Source organism: Haliaeetus leucocephalus, unplaced genomic scaffold (genome assembly GCF_000737465.1).
Source record: "Haliaeetus leucocephalus isolate CR32 unplaced genomic scaffold, Haliaeetus_leucocephalus-4.0 Scaffold795, whole genome shotgun sequence".
NCBI lineage: Eukaryota > Metazoa > Chordata > Aves > Accipitriformes > Accipitridae > Haliaeetus > Haliaeetus leucocephalus.
This window is the reverse complement of record NW_010973231.1, coordinates 1,210,769-1,229,064: the sequence shown is the minus strand read 5'-3', so window position 1 is coordinate 1,229,064 and position 18,296 is coordinate 1,210,769. Positions and strand designations below refer to the sequence as shown.

The 18,296-nt window shown below is 42.8% G+C and overlaps 1 protein-coding gene across 1 annotated transcript in view; it reads right to left on the bottom strand.

Annotated features, from left to right (window-relative positions):
• The window catches only part of FIGF (c-fos induced growth factor (vascular endothelial growth factor D)), a 31,833-nt gene extending 14,433 nt beyond the window's left edge, over nt 1-17,400 (bottom strand). Inside the window, exon 1 of the mRNA XM_010581527.1 lies at nt 16,766-17,400. Coding sequence (XP_010579829.1) covers nt 16,766-16,855 — 90 coding nt within the window. The 5' untranslated portion in view covers nt 16,856-17,400. The remainder of the gene's footprint in view (nt 1-16,765) is intronic.
• Between the last annotated feature and the right edge of the window lie 896 nt (nt 17,401-18,296).

The following is an 18,296-nucleotide window of genomic DNA, read 5'->3' as shown; positions in this document are numbered from 1 at the left end:
GATGGTATTCTGTAAGTTAGAAGACACATGCCTGCATTTCTTGTAAGAGTCAGTAGTTTGGGACTAGCTTTTCCATTTCTTTTAGTTAAATATCACAAGTTTTTATAAATTATTATTACTTGAGGAAAATAAGTTTTAAACCTAAGATGAAAGAGTACAGAAAAAGTATACATGCCTCTTCATGGTAAGCAAAGATCTCTGGGTTTATCTAAAGCAAAAATTTGTAAGGATTTTTTTATTTTTAAAGCTATACAAGTTCCTTAATGTGGACTGAATACACTGAAATTAACTAACTTTGTACCTTCACAAGTACTATGTATAGAAAGAGGAACAAGTTATATGAGTAGAAGTCATTTTTATACCAAAAACATGCATCTCCAATAGGATTTGAATTCTGGTAATTAAAAAAAGGTACCTCCGATATTGATGTGTCATAGTGGCATTGACAAAGCCCGCCTATGTGTGCAGGTTGTTCCTCCTCTTACTGGTCTTCATATATTGGAAATTGGAGAAGTACAGTCAAAGGAAATGGAAGGAGTAGTGCTCATTACAGAATTACCTCTGCAGTCATCAGAAATGTATCCTAATTAAGTAAACCATGATCATCCAAAACTCACACAGAGCCCTTGGAACTGAGTTATCACTTCTCTGTCGGCTCCAGCCCCGCTCAGCATTGCCTGGGCTATTCAACCCTGAAGTGAGTGAATCTGTTGCCTCTACTCTCTTCATCTTTCCTAACGCCTATCCGAGCTTTGCAGTCTGACAGGATTACCAGTTGTCTACCATCACAATAGCAGAATAATGGTCTTCCTTCTTCTTCTATTTGACATCTGCCTGGATGGAACAGATTTTACAGATGACTTTGTAACTTCTTCACAGGAGCCCCTGTCCAGTACAGAATTTCCTGATGCCCTTTCCTGTCACAACAGCATTGAGATAAAGGACGGTCTCTCCCTCTGAGCATTCCTGACACTAGGCAAGGCGGTGAGCGGAAGGCACTGCTCGCTTTTAAGGGAGGGCTGAATCCCAAGTAGTTGTAGGTTTTCACAGTGTGGACGTCTATTTTGTCTGTGAGCTAGTCACTCTCAGCTCCCTCTATAGCCAAGAAAGAGAAATAAAGACACTTTCAGAGCATGATTCATTTGAAATCACACAGAAAGTCTTTCTGCTGGTTGTCCAGCAAGCCCAGGGTCACCACAACACAAGAGGTATCAGTGTGGTGGATCTTTGGTCAAACAAATCTCACCACAGCTATCTGGGGTATAAAACATCTGAAGAGAAGCACCTAATTGTGTTCCAATCTATGTAAATGCCTGTTTCGGGTTTGTGTGGCGGGGTTTTTTGGCAGCAGGGTAGGGTCCACAGGGCCGGCTCCTGTGAGAAGCTGCTGGAAGCTCCCCCGGCTCCAAGCCGGACCCGCCTCTGGCCCAGGCCGAGCCCCTCAGGGACAGTGGAAACACGGGTGGGAGAGCAGATTTAAGAGGGGAAACCTGCAGGGAGTGGGGGATTGGAACGGGAGAGGAACCCCTCTGTGGGTACCGAGGTCAGGGAGGAAGGCAGGAGGGGATGCCCCCGCAGCCCGCGGGGAGGCGGCAGGCTGTCCCCCCCAGCCCCTGGAGGGGAGCGGAGGCCCCCCTAGATGGCCGCCACTCCGTGGAGCAGGCTGGGACTGAAGGACTGCAGCCCGGGGAAGGGACCCACACTGGAGAAGTTGGTGGAGGACTGTCTCCTGTGGGAGACACCCCACGGCGGAGCAGGGCCCGGGGGCGGAGGAGTCCTCCTCCCCCTGAGGAGGAAGGAGCGCAGAGACCAGGGGTGAGGAACCGACCCCAGCCCCCATTCCCTGTTGAGGCAGGCAGGAGGGAGGGCTGGGGGGAAGGTGTTCTCAGGTTTGGGTTTACTTCCTAATATCCTTGTTTTGATTTGATTGGTAGTAAGGTAAATTGATTTTGTTCCTTCCCCAAGTTGAGCCTGTCTTTTTCCCGTGCCCATAAGTGGGGAGTGATCCCTCCCTGTCCTTGTCTTGACCCACCAGCGTTTCTTTATATTTTCTCCTCATCCCACCGGGGCCGGGGCGGGGGAGGAGTGAGCGAGCGGCTGCGTGGTGCTTTGTCACCGGCTGGGCTTAAACCGTGACAGTGCCAAAACAGGAACAGTGAATATCACCTTATATGTTTGGTTTGTCTCCTTTGAGACTACTACAATACTCTCACCTAAAATGTTCTTCTAAACACTTGCTAGAGCATGGACAGACTGTTCAACATCTAGAAGGACATCCCTCATCCTTATACAATTTGACCATAGCTATCTACCACTTAAAATCATTCAAAACTAAAAGCTTAAAAAATGGAAAGAGTGGGGAAGGTGCACTAGCCCCACCAGCCGGGCACAGCCCTATGGCCTCGGACACCACAGACTGAACTGCTTCAGGCGGGCATCCTCTTGCTACAGCACAGCAGTACTGAATAGCATGTTGTCATGAAATCTTTCCAAAGCATTCATTTCTGGTCATCCTATTTTGAAAAGGACATCATCAAATGAAAACACAGAACCCTTTATGGTCTCAGATAATGCCATAGGTGATATGCCATAGGGCTGCTACACCATGCAGATGTGGAGACTTCTTTCACATACTGCAGTTTAAATTCGAGCCCTCTTTAGATATAGACAAGCATAATCTGGCTGACTGAAAAGCCCCACTTAAAAGAGTGCAGCTTTGCAGGGAAAGGTGAATAAATGTTTCAAAATGTGAAATTAGAGGAAGGTGTTAGGTTCAACAGCATCCCAAACCTACCCCTCGTGTGATGATCAAGGACTTTATCCCCTCTCACAGTGATATCAAGTTAAAATCAGCATCTGAACAGGAGGGGAGCTCCCCACTCAGCCACAGAGCAGGGGGAAGCATGCAGAGAGGTCAAACCTCCACTGACATTTTTGGGAGATCCAGCTCCTCACAAAAAGCAAGAGGAACAGAACCACTATCTGTCTGCTTCTCCTGACTGTAGTCATCTGCACATGCTATTTCCTACTTTTCACATACTCCCTAGCTCCCTTTTTTAGGCTTTCTCTGATAACTACAGTCCGTCCTTCCAGGTTCCCCTCCCATTCTTCACTCTGCTCTCATCATCTTGTACTGCTTGGATCCCACTATGCTTTTACGTTGTTTCTTTTTACTCCTTTCCCCTTATTCTGCCTTGTGGGAGTCTACTAAGACCTACCTCAGGCTGAGCTGTTCAGCCTCCTGATGCAGAGGAACATCCATTTTTCTCCCTGCCATGCCCTCACTCCGCTTCCCTTACATTGACCCAGATATTAGTAGTCAGCTGGGGTGAGCTGTCACCATTGTGGGAGTTGTTGGTGGCTGCAACCTAGATGTGGAGCAAGACTGCACTGCACTTGGCGTGGTTCACACAGGTAGCAAAATGATGATCTCTGGCCTCAGAAAGCTTATAATATACATTAAGGCTTGAGAGAGAAAGAAAGTAGAGAAGGAGCCATTGGCAAAGGGCCAGGGCAATGTCCTTTACATGCTCCCAAAATGAACAAATTACCTTTGGAGCCATATCACTGGAAAGCTCTGAATGTCCTAAACTTTCAATACCTGTAAATGTATACCCTGTAGTCAACCAAACACATAATGCTATTGCCCACAAGAAATGTTTGCACAGAACTCATCAATAACGAATATCAGAGTAGTAGGTTTAAGTAGTTCATTCTTATCTCTTCAGCTTACTGCTGCTCTCAATATCATTTTTCTTGGAAGTACCTTATCTAAGAATAGATCCCATACCCAGAGATAAAAATCAGATTCATATTTAAATGAAGTTGTATGTTTTTCATAACACTGATAACTCATATGTTACAGAACTATTCTTCAATTCAAAGAGGAATATCTATTTTCCTTTATCTGGGCTATGAGCAACATCACTGACATCAGGAAATGATAACGTGGGTTAGCATTGTGATTTTTGGATAATTACAACTTTAGTCCTTCCAAAAGCAACCATAATGGGCTATCTATCTTCTTCCTAGCAATCTCAGATGCCAGAAAAACCCTGAAAGTAGTTACCATTGGAAAGGAACAAGAGAAAAAGCCGTGATACATTCAGTGGCCTTCCCCACCTTGGATGCTGGCTTAAATCAGACAGTGAGTTCATTACCCCGTTGATTTATGCTAGTCAAATATTTGGCTCATGCTTCATGTCATACAGATGCACAATCCCACACATAGTCTACATTGTTCAAACTGGGCCCCTTCTTGAGAATCAGTATTGACAATCTCCTACCAGGTGCTGCATCTCAGCAGTTTGCACCTTTTCTCCATGCTTGACAAGCTCCTAGGTTTCTTGCCTAAGAAAAAATACCCCACCCTTTTCAAACTGATGCCTGAGTGAGTCAGCAGAACTCATGTTTGTGGAACCCCTTTTTTTGCACGTGCTGCTCTTGCCAGCCTGACACAGATGGTCTTTGTATTAATGCTGTGTTTCAGGATCTCTTGGAGGTATTTTGAACAATAGAGGAAAGATGTGTAGAATACAATAGTAAAAGAAAGGCCCACTAAAGTCCTAAATTTATTTGAGGACCTATAGCACAAACGCATGCCTAGGACCCAAAATTAATTCTTTTCAAGGCCATCAGTAACTATCAGTATTTTTATTAAGAAAGCAGATACACAGTGAATAATATTTTGGGTACATGAAAAGCCAAAATAAAGGTTGACTGAAATCCATATTTTGCTCAATCTGAGGAAAGTCCGGCTTGCATTTCAGACTATACTCAAGCACACCCACAGACCCAGGAAATATATCCTGAAAGGTTACACAGATGACTACCTTCCTTAAGCCCCAGCCTCACAGTCTTTATCCATAGTGGGACATAAACCTCTGCTAAAAGCTAAACACGTGTAAGAGCTCTTCTGAAATGGAATGTTTTTCTGAGTTAGGGTCACAGATAGTATTGTGGCAAGGGCTGCATAAATACCGATGGAACTCTTCAACATTATCACTGTGTCTGGGGCCAGGACAAATGATTAAGGAACCTCTCAATAACCTTGCACTGTTTCATGATCCATCCTCTCAGCAGTTAAGCACTAAAAAGAAGGTAACAGCTTTATCTTGCCAGGGAAAGCAGATTGTAGCTGCATAACCCAGAGCGATGATTCTCTTAATGCCTTTGTATCACAAACATGGCCAAACAGGTTTAAGCTAAGTTCAGACTAAATCTTTCAAAATTAACCAGTCTCGGGGGGGGAGAGTTTCATCACAAAGTGAGGGCACATAGACATCAACAAAGAGTGCTGGCAGCATGTGAGGACATTTTGAACCTTTATGTGAGTATTCTGTGCTTAATGCAGCAGTAGCAGCTGCATTCAGTTCAAGAGAAGGCACGTAGAAGACAAAGACTTCACGCAACCAGAAGTTGAACTCCCCCCGTTCCAGTGCTGCCCAAAGGCTATTCTCAGAACTACACTCAAACCAGTTTAAATACTAGGTAGATGATTCATTGCCACATGAAAATACCAAGGAACTTTGCTGCTATGTATGCTATGCCTGAAAATAACCTCCTTTTCTTCCGTGATGCATTCCCCGAGGTGTTTTTATGACAGTGTACGAGCCGATTATAGTTAAGGGCTCACCTTGCAAAGATAGAGTGCCTACAGCTCCCTGCCACCCCATGATCATTAAAATAAAAAAATCCAATCCTATGGGTCATTCACCTGTATGAATATGAACTAGTTATCTGAGACTCCTGTTATAGTTAATGGAGAAAAATAGGTCCATTGGGTGAATGTTCCTCTCATTCTAAAGTCTGTTGGATAAACTGTACCTCCAAACTGCCTCTTTCTCCCCACTGACACTGAAGGAGGAGTCGGCAGGTCACTAGCTCAGCTGTAGTTAGGTGACCTGAATCCCACTCAACTGAGAGCACTCAAATGACATGAAATCCCCTCTCCTTATCCAAAGCACAAGCAATTTAGGAGGGACAGTGGTCAATTCTTCTCAGATACACAAATATAAACAACCAGGATGTGCAATTGCACCAAGGTCTGAAGGACCTGGGACTGGCTGATGGCCTCAAAGCCATGGGGTAGTTGCCCAGCCGTGCTGTGGCTCACAGCACACAGACTATGAGCTGACGTGGCGAGGGAACTGCAAGGGAGTTCCTGTGGAAAAGTCTTGTTTTCTCTTGGCAGGAAAACAGGGCAGCTCCTGCTATTGTGAGGTCTGTCGTGGTGTTTTCAGCACAAATCCAAACCATAGCCCCATACTGGCTACTATGAAGAAAATTAACTCTACCCCAGCCAAAACCAGCACAAGGTCTCATGTTTGACCACTTTCCTGGTGAGGATGACAAGCTTGTGTGGAGCCTGTGCAGTAAGAAGAACTCCTTTTGAGGATTTTCATCATTATTAGTAGTATTTTTAGCATTACTGTGGCTCCTAGGAGTATGGGGTCAGGTACAAACACAAAATAAAGGGACTATCCATAACCTGGTGTCTACAACCGAAGTAAAAGATGAGAGAAACAGAGGAAGGCATTCATCCAAAGGGAGTACCAAGGAAACACAAGAAGATATGGCTCAGAGTGATTGGCCATGATTTTGAGATAGCAGGGACTCAACCATTGCTGAATTTTATAACAAATGTTGTCTACAATACAGCATCTTGTATCCTTGGGGTGTGGCGTAATGGGTAATAAAATAGTAAGGGAATCTTCTGCAGCTTGAAAACATCAGGCTTGCAGGAGTGACTTACTGCCTTATCAACAAGCAACTGCATCATCCTATAAACATCTAGCATGAGGCATCTAACTCTACCACATGTCTAACACATACTAGTTTACACTAATTTTATCATCACCATTGTATTTCATTTCTGAGGAGAGGAAGAACATCTACCTTTCAACAGCTCCAATAAAATCAGAATTTTGATTCTCTGTCAGCTGTGAACTTCTGAGTATGAAGTCCCATCCCTGACTGTATCCTCTCTGGAACCATGATTATCTATGCATTATTAGTGCAAAAATAAGCTATATTTAATTATAGTGAACATAACCACAGAGAAACAAAACAATGAGATATTTTGACTTCTTACTAATATTGTTCTCTGAAACAGATGGCTTGTCATGGGATTTTTCAGTGACTATTACAGTCTTTGCCATCATTATCGGAAGCACGAATGAAGTTTCAGAAGTATGCAGTACTTCATTCCACCTTCAAATGGTGACTGTTTAAACAAATACTCAAATCCATTCCAATACTTAGGAAAAAGTTGAGGCTCTCTGAGTGCACTGCCTTATCCAAACTGAACATTCACGTGATCACCAGAGTTAAAGCATTAATAACCTGGAGGGACACGCTGCTTATGGTGGGGAGTTTAGGCCCTGTGAGGCAGATTTCCAGCTGTCACTTTTTTAAAAGGGTGCTTTCTCCAGTGAGAATTGTATTGAAAGCATACAGCTATGTTGTCCAAGTATATAGCAAAAAAATGTGCAACTGGGCTGAATTTCTTCTTTAAGAGGTTGAAAATGGCTTCCACATTGTTTCCCTGAATATAAAATTAGTAAGGACAGTGTTACAGTTGAGAAACCCTAGGGTTGCATCAGACATAAGGTCATCAAAGAAGTCGGGGTTTTGGGGCTCGAAGGAGAATCACCAGGGCAGCACTTTTTGTTTTCCAAAGCCCTCTCAGGTAACTGATATCTTGATTTGCCTGCTGATATTTTCATCTGTGCCCGCTACTACATCATTTTCTGCAACTTCATCAAAGGGAGACTCTGAATAACGCTCACCAGCAGAAATACAAGTGTCAGACATGCGTCGCCTGGCTGTAATGCCCAGACGGCTACTCCTGCTGTGCCTGCAGAGGAGGAAATGGTACTCTGAGTGCCTGAAGGTCACCTCTCTACCCTCATCAGTGCCTGCTTGCCCAGAAAAAGCTCAAGGACCAAAGAGCAGGCACGGGAAAAAAAACTTTTGCTTCCCCCACGCACAGCCTATGTGAAACCTCTCTCTTGTCCACCTCGAGAGCTAAGGAGTGTTGGCCTTGGCCATGCATCCTCTGAAGAAAGGGTGACCGTGCGATCACACCACTTCATCCTGAAGTCTCTGCGTCATGGCTGCTGAAAGAGAACCTGCATAGAGCCTCTCCTGTAAAAAGAGTAGTGGCTTTTTGCCAGAGCACAGGAAGGAGGACTGACAGATGTGTCACTTGTGGGTTTGGGAGGAATGTGAAAAGGTAAAACTGATAGTTTGACCAGGTGTTGTATGAGGGGGCAGGGGGCTGACAGGGAGACATTTATCTGAGACCGTCACATTTCTCACTGATACAGGTGTGATGTTTGAAGGCCTCTTTTGCTAAAACCTTGTCAGTACATCATCTGACCAAGACCAAAAACTGGAGAAGCAACTTCTAGACTGCTCCACCTCCGATGGTCAGTGCGGTAAAAAGTTCTCTCCAGACTCCTCTCCTCGGGAGTCTGTCTCTTTGGGCTCCAGCCTTACTGGCAGTGAAGACAGGAGACTTAATTACCCATTTCCTAAACTTAGTAGTCAAGGTGGTAATAAAACAGCTTCTACTTTAGCTGAAGATGATATGTTTTTGCAAGTAAATCATATTAGCTATCCTATGGCTTCAAGAGAACAGCTGTTTCATATTTTGAATGGCCTTTTGAACTAGAATAGATGTTTTGTGGTGCTACAGCAAACAAATCAGACTTTTTGCACTTTAGTAGCATGCTTACATTATCAAAATCCTCAGAGACCAGACATTTCAGTTGCTGTATTTTTGGTTTGAATGAACAAAAATACTCAAAGCAAAGAACTGAAAATATCAGAATTGTACATGATTTTGTGAAAGCATAAATCTCAGAATATTTCATATTTTTCATATCCAAAGCAAGAAACTAATAATATTTTATCAAAACACCTGTCACAACTATAAAATTTTAGCCAGCTAGATCTTTACATCAAAATGAGGGAGATTTTCTTCTAGCCAGGAAACATTCTGAGAATCAGCTACAACTCTCATTAAACAAATATTTCTTCCCACAACAAGGTCTTTTGGATCTCATGGGAAACATCCTCACAGCAGCTGAAGTGTGATTTTGAAGGCAACAACATTCAATGTGCATCATTTTGTTGGCAGCGATGGAAATGCCAGACGGGCAAATGGACTAAAAGAGTAGGTCTACTATGGTATGGAGTTTCCTTCTGTTGAAGCCTTCTCTCATCTACGTTGAGAGCTTACCTCTAGGTCCCTCCTACGGTGATCACGCTAAGTATATTTGCCTGGTCAGTGAAAGGACACAGATGGATTGTCATAAATGTCCAGGGTGGTTTCTCATTGATATATCCCAAATGCTACTGACAGCTTTGGGAGTCTTACAGTATGTTTTCTGGGCCTCTGCTTGTATGCTTGTTCATATCGTCTTGCATTGCTGCAATCTGTTCGGGAAGCTGTGATGCTCAGTACAGAGCGCAGCTATAGAAACATTACATAGCACTTACTTCATCATACACAATGTTGGGTGCTAGTCTAACACTGTGACAGGGTACACATGTCAAAAATAGCATATTATATGTGTTTACAAAGAGCATGTCCAGACTGTAGTCACTTTCTTTTCATATTTGTCCATTCTTTGGAAGTCACTGGTGTTTGGACAGTGATTTTGGAATGGCTCAGTAACAGAGACCTGAATGAAATCAGATGACTATGTATTCTTTTAATACTTGAAAATATTTTTTAATGTGATAAAGGTTCCTTCAGTTAGTGCTTTCATTGGTTTCTGGGCTTGCCCCAAGACACTTTAATAAATGTTTTGGAAGTGTGACTAGCCAATTGGATAGCCAGGTTTCAAAATGTCACTTCACAAAGCAAAGTCATTGCCAATACTGAATGAACTTATGTTACCCCAATCACATGCACACATTTTCCTGGAATTGTAGTTTTTCTTAAGTAATATTTCCCTAGCAGTTCAGGAAAGTATCCTAACATGGTTTCTGAGTCACATTGCTAATTAAAGTGAAAAGTTGTGCCTGTTTGTATGGCACATTCTCTATGTGCGACGTGACATATGATACAGTAACATGATGCAACTTTTTTGCAATTAAACCTGACTCAAATAGAATTCCCTCCCCAACTGCACGCAAATAGGGACCACACTGCAGTCAGCGACAACGAATTCTCAAAACTAACCCAGCACGCTTCCCATCCGAAAGCATGGCTCAGACAAAGCCATCCTGACATCCCGATAATGAGAGCAGTCGCCCATTTCCAAACGCCTGTGGCACCCACACTGGATTGCCAAATCCCGTATGTTCAGCTGCACGTCCCTTGTACTCGGTATGACTCTGCTGAAGCAGCAAGGACCCTAGATGGCGTTCTACCACTAGCTGAGTGGTCACACGCTTTTAAGTCACATTTGGGGGGAAAATAGAAAAAATATGCAGATGTCCTTCAGGAAGCTGAATTTTTCTTAATGCGAGCAAACTAAAATACCCTGCTCAATGGTTCTGCTATTCATTGATACAGAAGCCCATATATACAGCTCTTTCACAAGGACATCAAAAAAAGAGCAAATTCTGCTTGGTCTTCCCATGGGCAAATGGGGTGTCTGCAGCTCTCGTGGGGGCACACAGCATTTTGTGTCCATTCCTCAAATCCCAACAATAATTATGAAGATTTGCAAAACATGCTGGGGAGGTAGGGAGCAGGTGGAAAAGTGGATAAGCACATAGCGGGAGGAATAAGAATTCCTAAGGAATAAGGGTTTCTGTAGAAAAGGTATCATATCAGATTTACTTCCCTGCAGCAAAGTATCTCAGGTCATTCCTCCCCCCGAGCAAAGCTGAGCAATACAGTCATTTTGGGACTACATCTCAAAGCCAAGCCCAAGAAACAGCAATGGCCAGTTTTGTAACTGGACTTACTTGCCCTGAGAGAAAGGTCTAAAAGAAACACAGGTCCCAGTCATTTAGTGATAACTATAAAAACTACTGTACAAGGTTTTTAATGGCAATAAGAATAAATGAGGTGTCACCTACAGCAACTGTACCTTATTTATTTTTCCCACATACCAATGTGGTGTCCACAGTAGATAAGACAGAAGTAAACCTTACTCAGATCTAGTCTGGAGCAGGGACAGTATTGATCAGAACAAAATTTGCAGACACAATGGCAGAGGTCTCACAAGCCAGTTTGCATGAGGGTTTTTTTCCATTTTCAAGCAGACTATTTCTGCCTCCTGTAGGACCCTGCATCAATACCACCACATCAATGGTCAGAAACAACACAAATGCTTGTGAGGGAGAAAGCACAAGTAGGCTGCAGGTAACAGAGACTAGCAATGCTCGCTGAGCCTGAGCTGACTGCTTGTTTTGGTTGCCTTGTGACCACAAATTAACAGAAAGTTGCTCCACTGCCCTCTGAACATGCCTTCCTGCCCCGCCTTGGTTTCAGAGTTTCAGATGTGAGCCACCGATGTAAAAGTTTAATTAGCGCTGTCTTCATTTCAAACAGCTGACTATTAGAATGAATTTCTCAAATGCTGCATCTTGTTAATCTAAACAGCCCGATGTACTTTTCAGAGCTGTGCTTTTTCCTCAGACATTACAACCTTAGCTGAGAGGGACTGGACTGGGAGCGATTTTTTTGCTATTTCTCATGAGCGAGAAGTGCTCTTGAAAAGTAGCAGTGTGTTAGTAGTTCCCTTTCCAAACTGATAAGAGCCAAGGACAGATGCCATGTGGCATGGCAACAATACAGAATTGTTCTCTTATCCTTCACTGTACCTTGTCAAGGCAGTAGCAGATAAGTCAGAACAAATTGGCTGATAGCTTCCCACTCCTGCAGGAAAAGCACAAACAATCATTTCTGCAGGAGTGCGGCAAGTACGTTTTCACACGTTTTTGGCTTATCATGCCTATCAGAGATGGTAATCACAGAGAATCAAAAGCAGCAGTGACAAAGCTGGGATAATAAAATACTTCTGAAAACCACAATTTCATAATCTTTATCTAAAAGAGTTTGTCAACTTCGAAAGGAAGCTGGATGTGAGGATGAAAAACCTACAGACAAATTGTTTCCAACAACCTTTAAAGTTGCTTCTTCTAGATGTTGAGCAGTGTGCTGTACTTTCAGGAGTTGCCTTTGAGGAAGATAACCCATGAGATGGAAGATTTGTTAGAATCTCTCTTGTCTAGAAACTAAGCAACATTTGCAAGCAGTTACTAGAGAGCTGTGTAGGTCTATCAGAAAAACAGTGTCAGTGGTAATTAAAGAGACAAAAGCTTACATCCAGCTCTGCTGCTCAGGTTTCTTTGCAGAGCTCTGTTTTGGCTGTACGGACAGACAGACTGCAGCTGGCTCTGAGAAGGGAGAGATGCAAAGAGCCTCCCGATTCCTTCCGCTCGTGGTGTGATGGCTCTCCAGTATTTGCATGCCTTCCCAAGGGCACGGCATTCTCCACTTAGGTGGTCCAGGGCCTGAGGATCATGGGGAAGTGCTGTTTCACTCTCACCAGCAGAAAAGGACGATGTACCAGCTGTGTTTGGAAAGTGGCTTCCACCTCTGTCCTGTTCACAGTGGCAATATGAGATCGCTGAATCTAAGATCTGTTAGAGCAAAAACGACCACTCAAGGCTGTACCAATGTTTAGTGCAGAAGTAAAAAAAGTTTAGCTGTCGAAAAGGAGTGCACGTAACAGAGCAGCCATGTTTACCTCCTGGGCTAAGCATGTCTAACCCCTCGGTCTTCTGATCAGAAAGCAGATTTCTAGTTCAGTGATACTCCTCAGGCCTATCAGTTGTGGGTTTCTCTCTAATGAACCCGCAAGGAGAGTTCACCATGGGGAGAAGACCTCTGCAAAAAGAAAAGGCTGTGAGTTTGTTTATACCTTGGGCATTACCGATTGTCCCTTTCTCTTGCCTTCCCCCTAACACTTTATTAACAACATAAGGGGCAGAATAGGGCAGAGAGCAATGAGACTCAAATTCTCAGAGATCAAGACCTTGCAGCCTCATTAGAGAGGCAGTTTTAGTGTTGGAAGGCAGAAGCAGCTCTGACAGATCTTTGGCTTTTCTTGGCAAAAAAATCACTCAGCTCTGGTGAATATAGGACATAGCTCTTCGCATCTAATTTTAAAATTCTGGAAAAAGTAGCCTATGTCTGTTGTTGCTCTAGGAGAGGAAAAATGTGTGGGGGAGAGACAGGAAAAGAGACAGTGAAGTTTGCGGTTCCCTAGCTGAGGGGTTCCAAAACGTAAGAGACTGTCAGGAGAAAACTTCAACATGGAATTTTAAAAGTACTTCCTGATGAAAGAAAGAAAAAAAAAAAATGCTCAGTCTTCAGAAAACCCATGTGGAAATCTAACTGTTCAATGAGGACTTCATATGTCAGGCTGGCATCATGAACCAACCAACTGGCGTGCGAGGCAGAGGGCTTGCTGCCAGCCTTGATGCGAGTTCAGCTAAGGAGCCCTGCCGGACACCTGCACGGCTGCGCTGTCCCAGTCTGAGGCTGCCCACCGCTTCCCATCATGAGACTGTTTTCCAGTTGTTTATAACACTGCCAGACGTTAGATGTTCAGGCTGAAACTTTCCATGCCAGATGTCTGCCTCAAAACAATTTTAGTAATTTTTTTGCTTTCGCTGTCAAAACGGTTTGATTGCAGTTGAGGATGAAAGTCCTTCTTTATCCACGCAAAAACATTTCCTGGCAATCTCGTCTTTGCAAACGTCTGGCGTTTCCCTGCTGTGGGTCACAGATGTGAAGTTTTGACACCTGAGGAACCTTCGTTGGCCCAGATACGTCTACTGCTGTCGCAGCAAAAATCCACCGAAACGTAAAAACCTCCGAGAGCAACAGCAGAGACCTGCCAGAGTTTAGCAGCTAGGCGCTCAGCAGATGGGACCTGTGCTGACCCCGCTCCATCTGGGAGCGGAGCAGGATGCGGGTGCAGGCCACCGCCGGTCCAGCCCATGGGGCTGAGAGCAGAGGACCTGCCCTTCCTCGCCCTCAGACCATGGGCGTCGGGCAACCGGCGAAGGGAAGCTGCCAGATTTGCCTGTGGAAGGGGAAGGAGATGAACGCTGATGGAAGATGGCAAGACCTGGCCAAGGAGACCGAAAGCATCCGGGGAGACCAGAGCTAGAAACTGGGGTGAGGAGAAAGAAAGCCGGGAAGTCGTGACCACAGAGACAAAGCAAGAAGCTAGGGATGGAGGAGGGAAGGGGGGACCACGGTCAGACAGGACTGGAAAGCAAAAGGGTCTGGTAGGGCTGTCTCTGAGGAACTTGCACAGACCTCCTGGGGGTCTGAGAGAGAAGCAGGACATCCCCGCATCCCAAGTGGGAAGGAGGATGGCACACGGAAACCACGAACGGGAGCCTAGTAGGGAAACCGAGACCCTGAGTCCTGGAGGGGAGGGAACACAGGTCAAAATGCTGGGACTGGAACAGGTCAGGAACGGGGAGACAAGGAGGAGCTGGGCCTGACGGGCAGGGGACAACCAGCCTTGGTGTGCACATGGGGGAAAAGGGAGCCCTGTATCCAGAAGAGCATGGCGTTTCTGAAGCGTTGGGAAAAGCCAAGCACAATGGCGATCCTTGCTGAACCATGGCAGCTTGTATGTAAGCTTTTTAACGTTCACAGCATTAGTTAAGATATTTGCAGGAGCGGGGTAAGAGAGTATTTAAATCCTTAGCCCCCTGAAACTCTATCGCATGATACCACACTGACAACACCTGATTGTTTACAGCATCAACAGACTTAAAACTTCAGGTCTCCTGGGCAGAGCTCAGCTATGTGAACACATATCATGGGAGGACAGCAGGCTGCTGGTGTTAACCCTCCTTGGGTCTCATTAATTGCATATTACCTGCATCCTGACCTTGTGTTTTTTATCCAGGCAATACTACCATTGATCTTAAAGAACATCAAAAAAATACGGTATGGTAGGTGAATGCAATACATTGTTTCTGTGTTCTGCAAATTCAACTTGAAATGCGATTGGTAAGAATAAGCATAACCCTGTGTACAATTAAACACTGTAACATGAAGGACTTTTGGGGGGGGTACATGTACACACATGACAGTCCACAGGTCATACATGCTAAAACAACCCAGAAATCTAACATACTATGTAAAACATTAAAAGAAAAATAATCAACAGCTTAGCCAAAAATCTCTGTCTACGCAGAAAGAGACAGAACAAGCGGAAAACCAGTCTTTTCCATGTGGCAATCAGCAGCCAATGCATGTGAAACACAGCCCTTTTTAGTGTGATCTATACAATAATACCTTTGGGAAACTAACAGTGATTTGTTATTATATACAGTACCCTGTGGCTAAGCTGGCTGCTTGAGAGTGGCAGCCAGATTTCAATGAAAACAATTACAGATGTACATATGTTGGATGGGCAATCCTATCACAGTGAATAAACTATAAACCAGTATAAATTAGCAAGAAAAGCTCTTGCATTTATTCTAGGCAAAGTGGATATGGTTTCAAAATTTAATTAAAGGACTAACTAGTAGTTTAGTATTAAGCTGAATAAACTTGTGTCCCACGTGAGGACAGAATTATCATCACTGCCAATTATACAATGGTTCATGTTCTATATTAGAAAATGCTTTCCAGTTTAAATAGTGCGATTCCTACACGCAAGAAACCAGTGATTTGTCATGCAGTGCATAAAGGTAATGTATACAAGACTGATTACTCTGGTCCTGATGCCTTCAAAGAACTGATTGCTGAAGTTGTAAATTAAAAGCCCGTGAATGGTGAGCAGGCAAAGGGGTAGGTTGTTAGTCACCCTGAGGCACACATTGCTCACCACTGCTAACTTCTCATGCTGGCAACAGCAGTCTGCAATTAAGCACGTAACTTAGCATTTCTTTTCTCAAACACAGGTCAGCATGCAGTGCAGTTCACAGACTAGTGTGTGGTCATCTCTTGCAAGCGGGAGGTTTTCTGAAGTGAAAACAAAAGTAATAGCTTGTTTTGCTCTGTTAGTGAAAAACAAATAATTTGTTGTGGACCACACACTGAATTAATCCTTTTTGGACACACTGCACATGTAGAAACTTGTTCCAGTTTTTGTTCTGATTTTTCTAAATTATTGTCCTGGATGTTCTCACATTGTCTCAGAAAGTCAGATCTGAAAAATCCTACTCTCAAGGTGAGGCTTCAGCTTAAATTTTGTTGCACATATTATATTCAGTAGACAGGTTAATTGCCAGGCAATGTGCTCTATTATTACTAGTTGCTGCTTATTTTAAAGTCCTGGATAACATCTCCTAATAAAACAAAAGAAAAACATTTCTCTGATTTCTGGCAAACAAGTGAACAACTGATGAACACGTGTTTTTAGAGGAAAATTCTCAATACCAGGATACTAATTCCTGCAATTATAAATACCTGAAATAAAAAAGTGCATTTAACAAGTATTCTAGATGCTCTGACTTGCATTTTTGTTTAGATTTTGCTTTTATTTTGCATGACTGACACTAAAAGTTTAATTTAAGAACAAAGTATACAACAAGTACCTAATAATAACTAATAAAAACACATAAAATATTTAACAGTGAATATGGATTGAACTTCTTTATAGATTCTTTCCTCTGTGACTGCTAAACATCTGTGCAACTAAACCATCACAAAAAAGCCCCAAGCACCAAAACAGCAAAAAGACCACCACCTTGCACGTGAAATGTATGTAATTCTGGCAATTTGGATTAAGAATGACAGTAAATAAAGATCACCTACCTTCACAGACCCATTCTCATAGTCAGATCCCTGCAGCAGATGTAGAAAAGAAACTATGAATATATTCACAGTTGCCCACGTTTTGTACATTCTGGTGTTCAAAATCCACAGGTTACTACGCAGTCGTCGTCATACAGCTAGAGGCGTCTGTTTCAAAATGCATTTCTCTATCACCAGTACAGAAGAGAAAAGCTTCCACAATTTCTCTTATAAACTCACAAAGGATTCCAACATCCGAGAGTAAATATCTGGCTCTTTACTGCTCAAAACAATTTTAAGTTCATCTAGAGAATATCATTTCTTAGAGCAGATTTTAGATACACTTGAAAGAAAATCATGATAAGGGTTTAAATAGATATATATCTGTATGTATAAACATACACGCTCACAAGTGATCAGGTATGGATTCCAGTTAATGAAGTTAATATATCTTCCATCAAGACACAAAGAGGCATCCAAAATCCATCTGTGGTCCAGAAAATGTAAGAAATCTGCTCTATTCTGTGCTCCGTGTTACAGCAGGCTTTTAAGATGGTAGTGTAATGGCCAATGTTTTGAGCTCGAGAGCTGTAATCCAACTCTGTATTAAAACTTTTTTCACAACCTTCATGGAAGCTTGCAGAAGCATGTGTCTTAAATCTGATACAGACTTTGGCAGTAACACAGTCAAATTTTGGCTCTAATCCCATTTTGTCCCTACCAATAGCATAGCAGTTTTTAAACTAACTGATGCAATCTAGACTCCCATTATTTTAAAGAAGATTACCTGAAACATGAAACTCCAGCACACGTTCTTACACAGCACACATATTTTAAGTTACTTCTTTGAAAAAAAGAGAGGGAGGGAAAGGAAAAGAGGAAGACTGACTTTCTTCAATGTGTTCTATCTTATGTGGCATCGGGTTTTCTGAATACATTTTAAAAAAGAAAGTTAAAAACTATCTTTGACAAAAACCAAGATTTTGATTTTTTTTAATGAAAGCTCATGAAGCTACCGATATAAAAGGAAAAATCTATTTTTATTGCAGCAGAACACAATCATTATTTCTGCCCCAAGATATGCATGCATTTTTTTCTGTATATTTCCACAGTTTTAAACCAAAATGGACATGTAACATTTAAAATTATAACAAAGACAAAGGCTCTGATAATTATGCATGTTAAATCTATATTGCTGAACTCATATAATATATTGTGTTCAGAAGAGTAGTTCCCCTCTCACATGGCTTAGGATTTGCATAGGATTTGCAGAATCAGAATCTACAGTTGTTATAAAACAATCACGTACCTATTATTTCAGAGCGCTGGTTTCCTACATCTGACACCCAAGCAGCAGCTCTATTAAATACAAGTCACGCTTCTGTAACTATTGTTATCTTGCATAATTTATTCTAAAGTATTCATCACAAATGGACATTGGAGAGAAAAATATTTTAATCCAGTCTTTCCAGCTGTTGTCAGTTAACTGGGTCATTATGTTTTAACAACATGTATGAAACGGTATTATTTTTTAGCTTTGTCTTTTCTCACT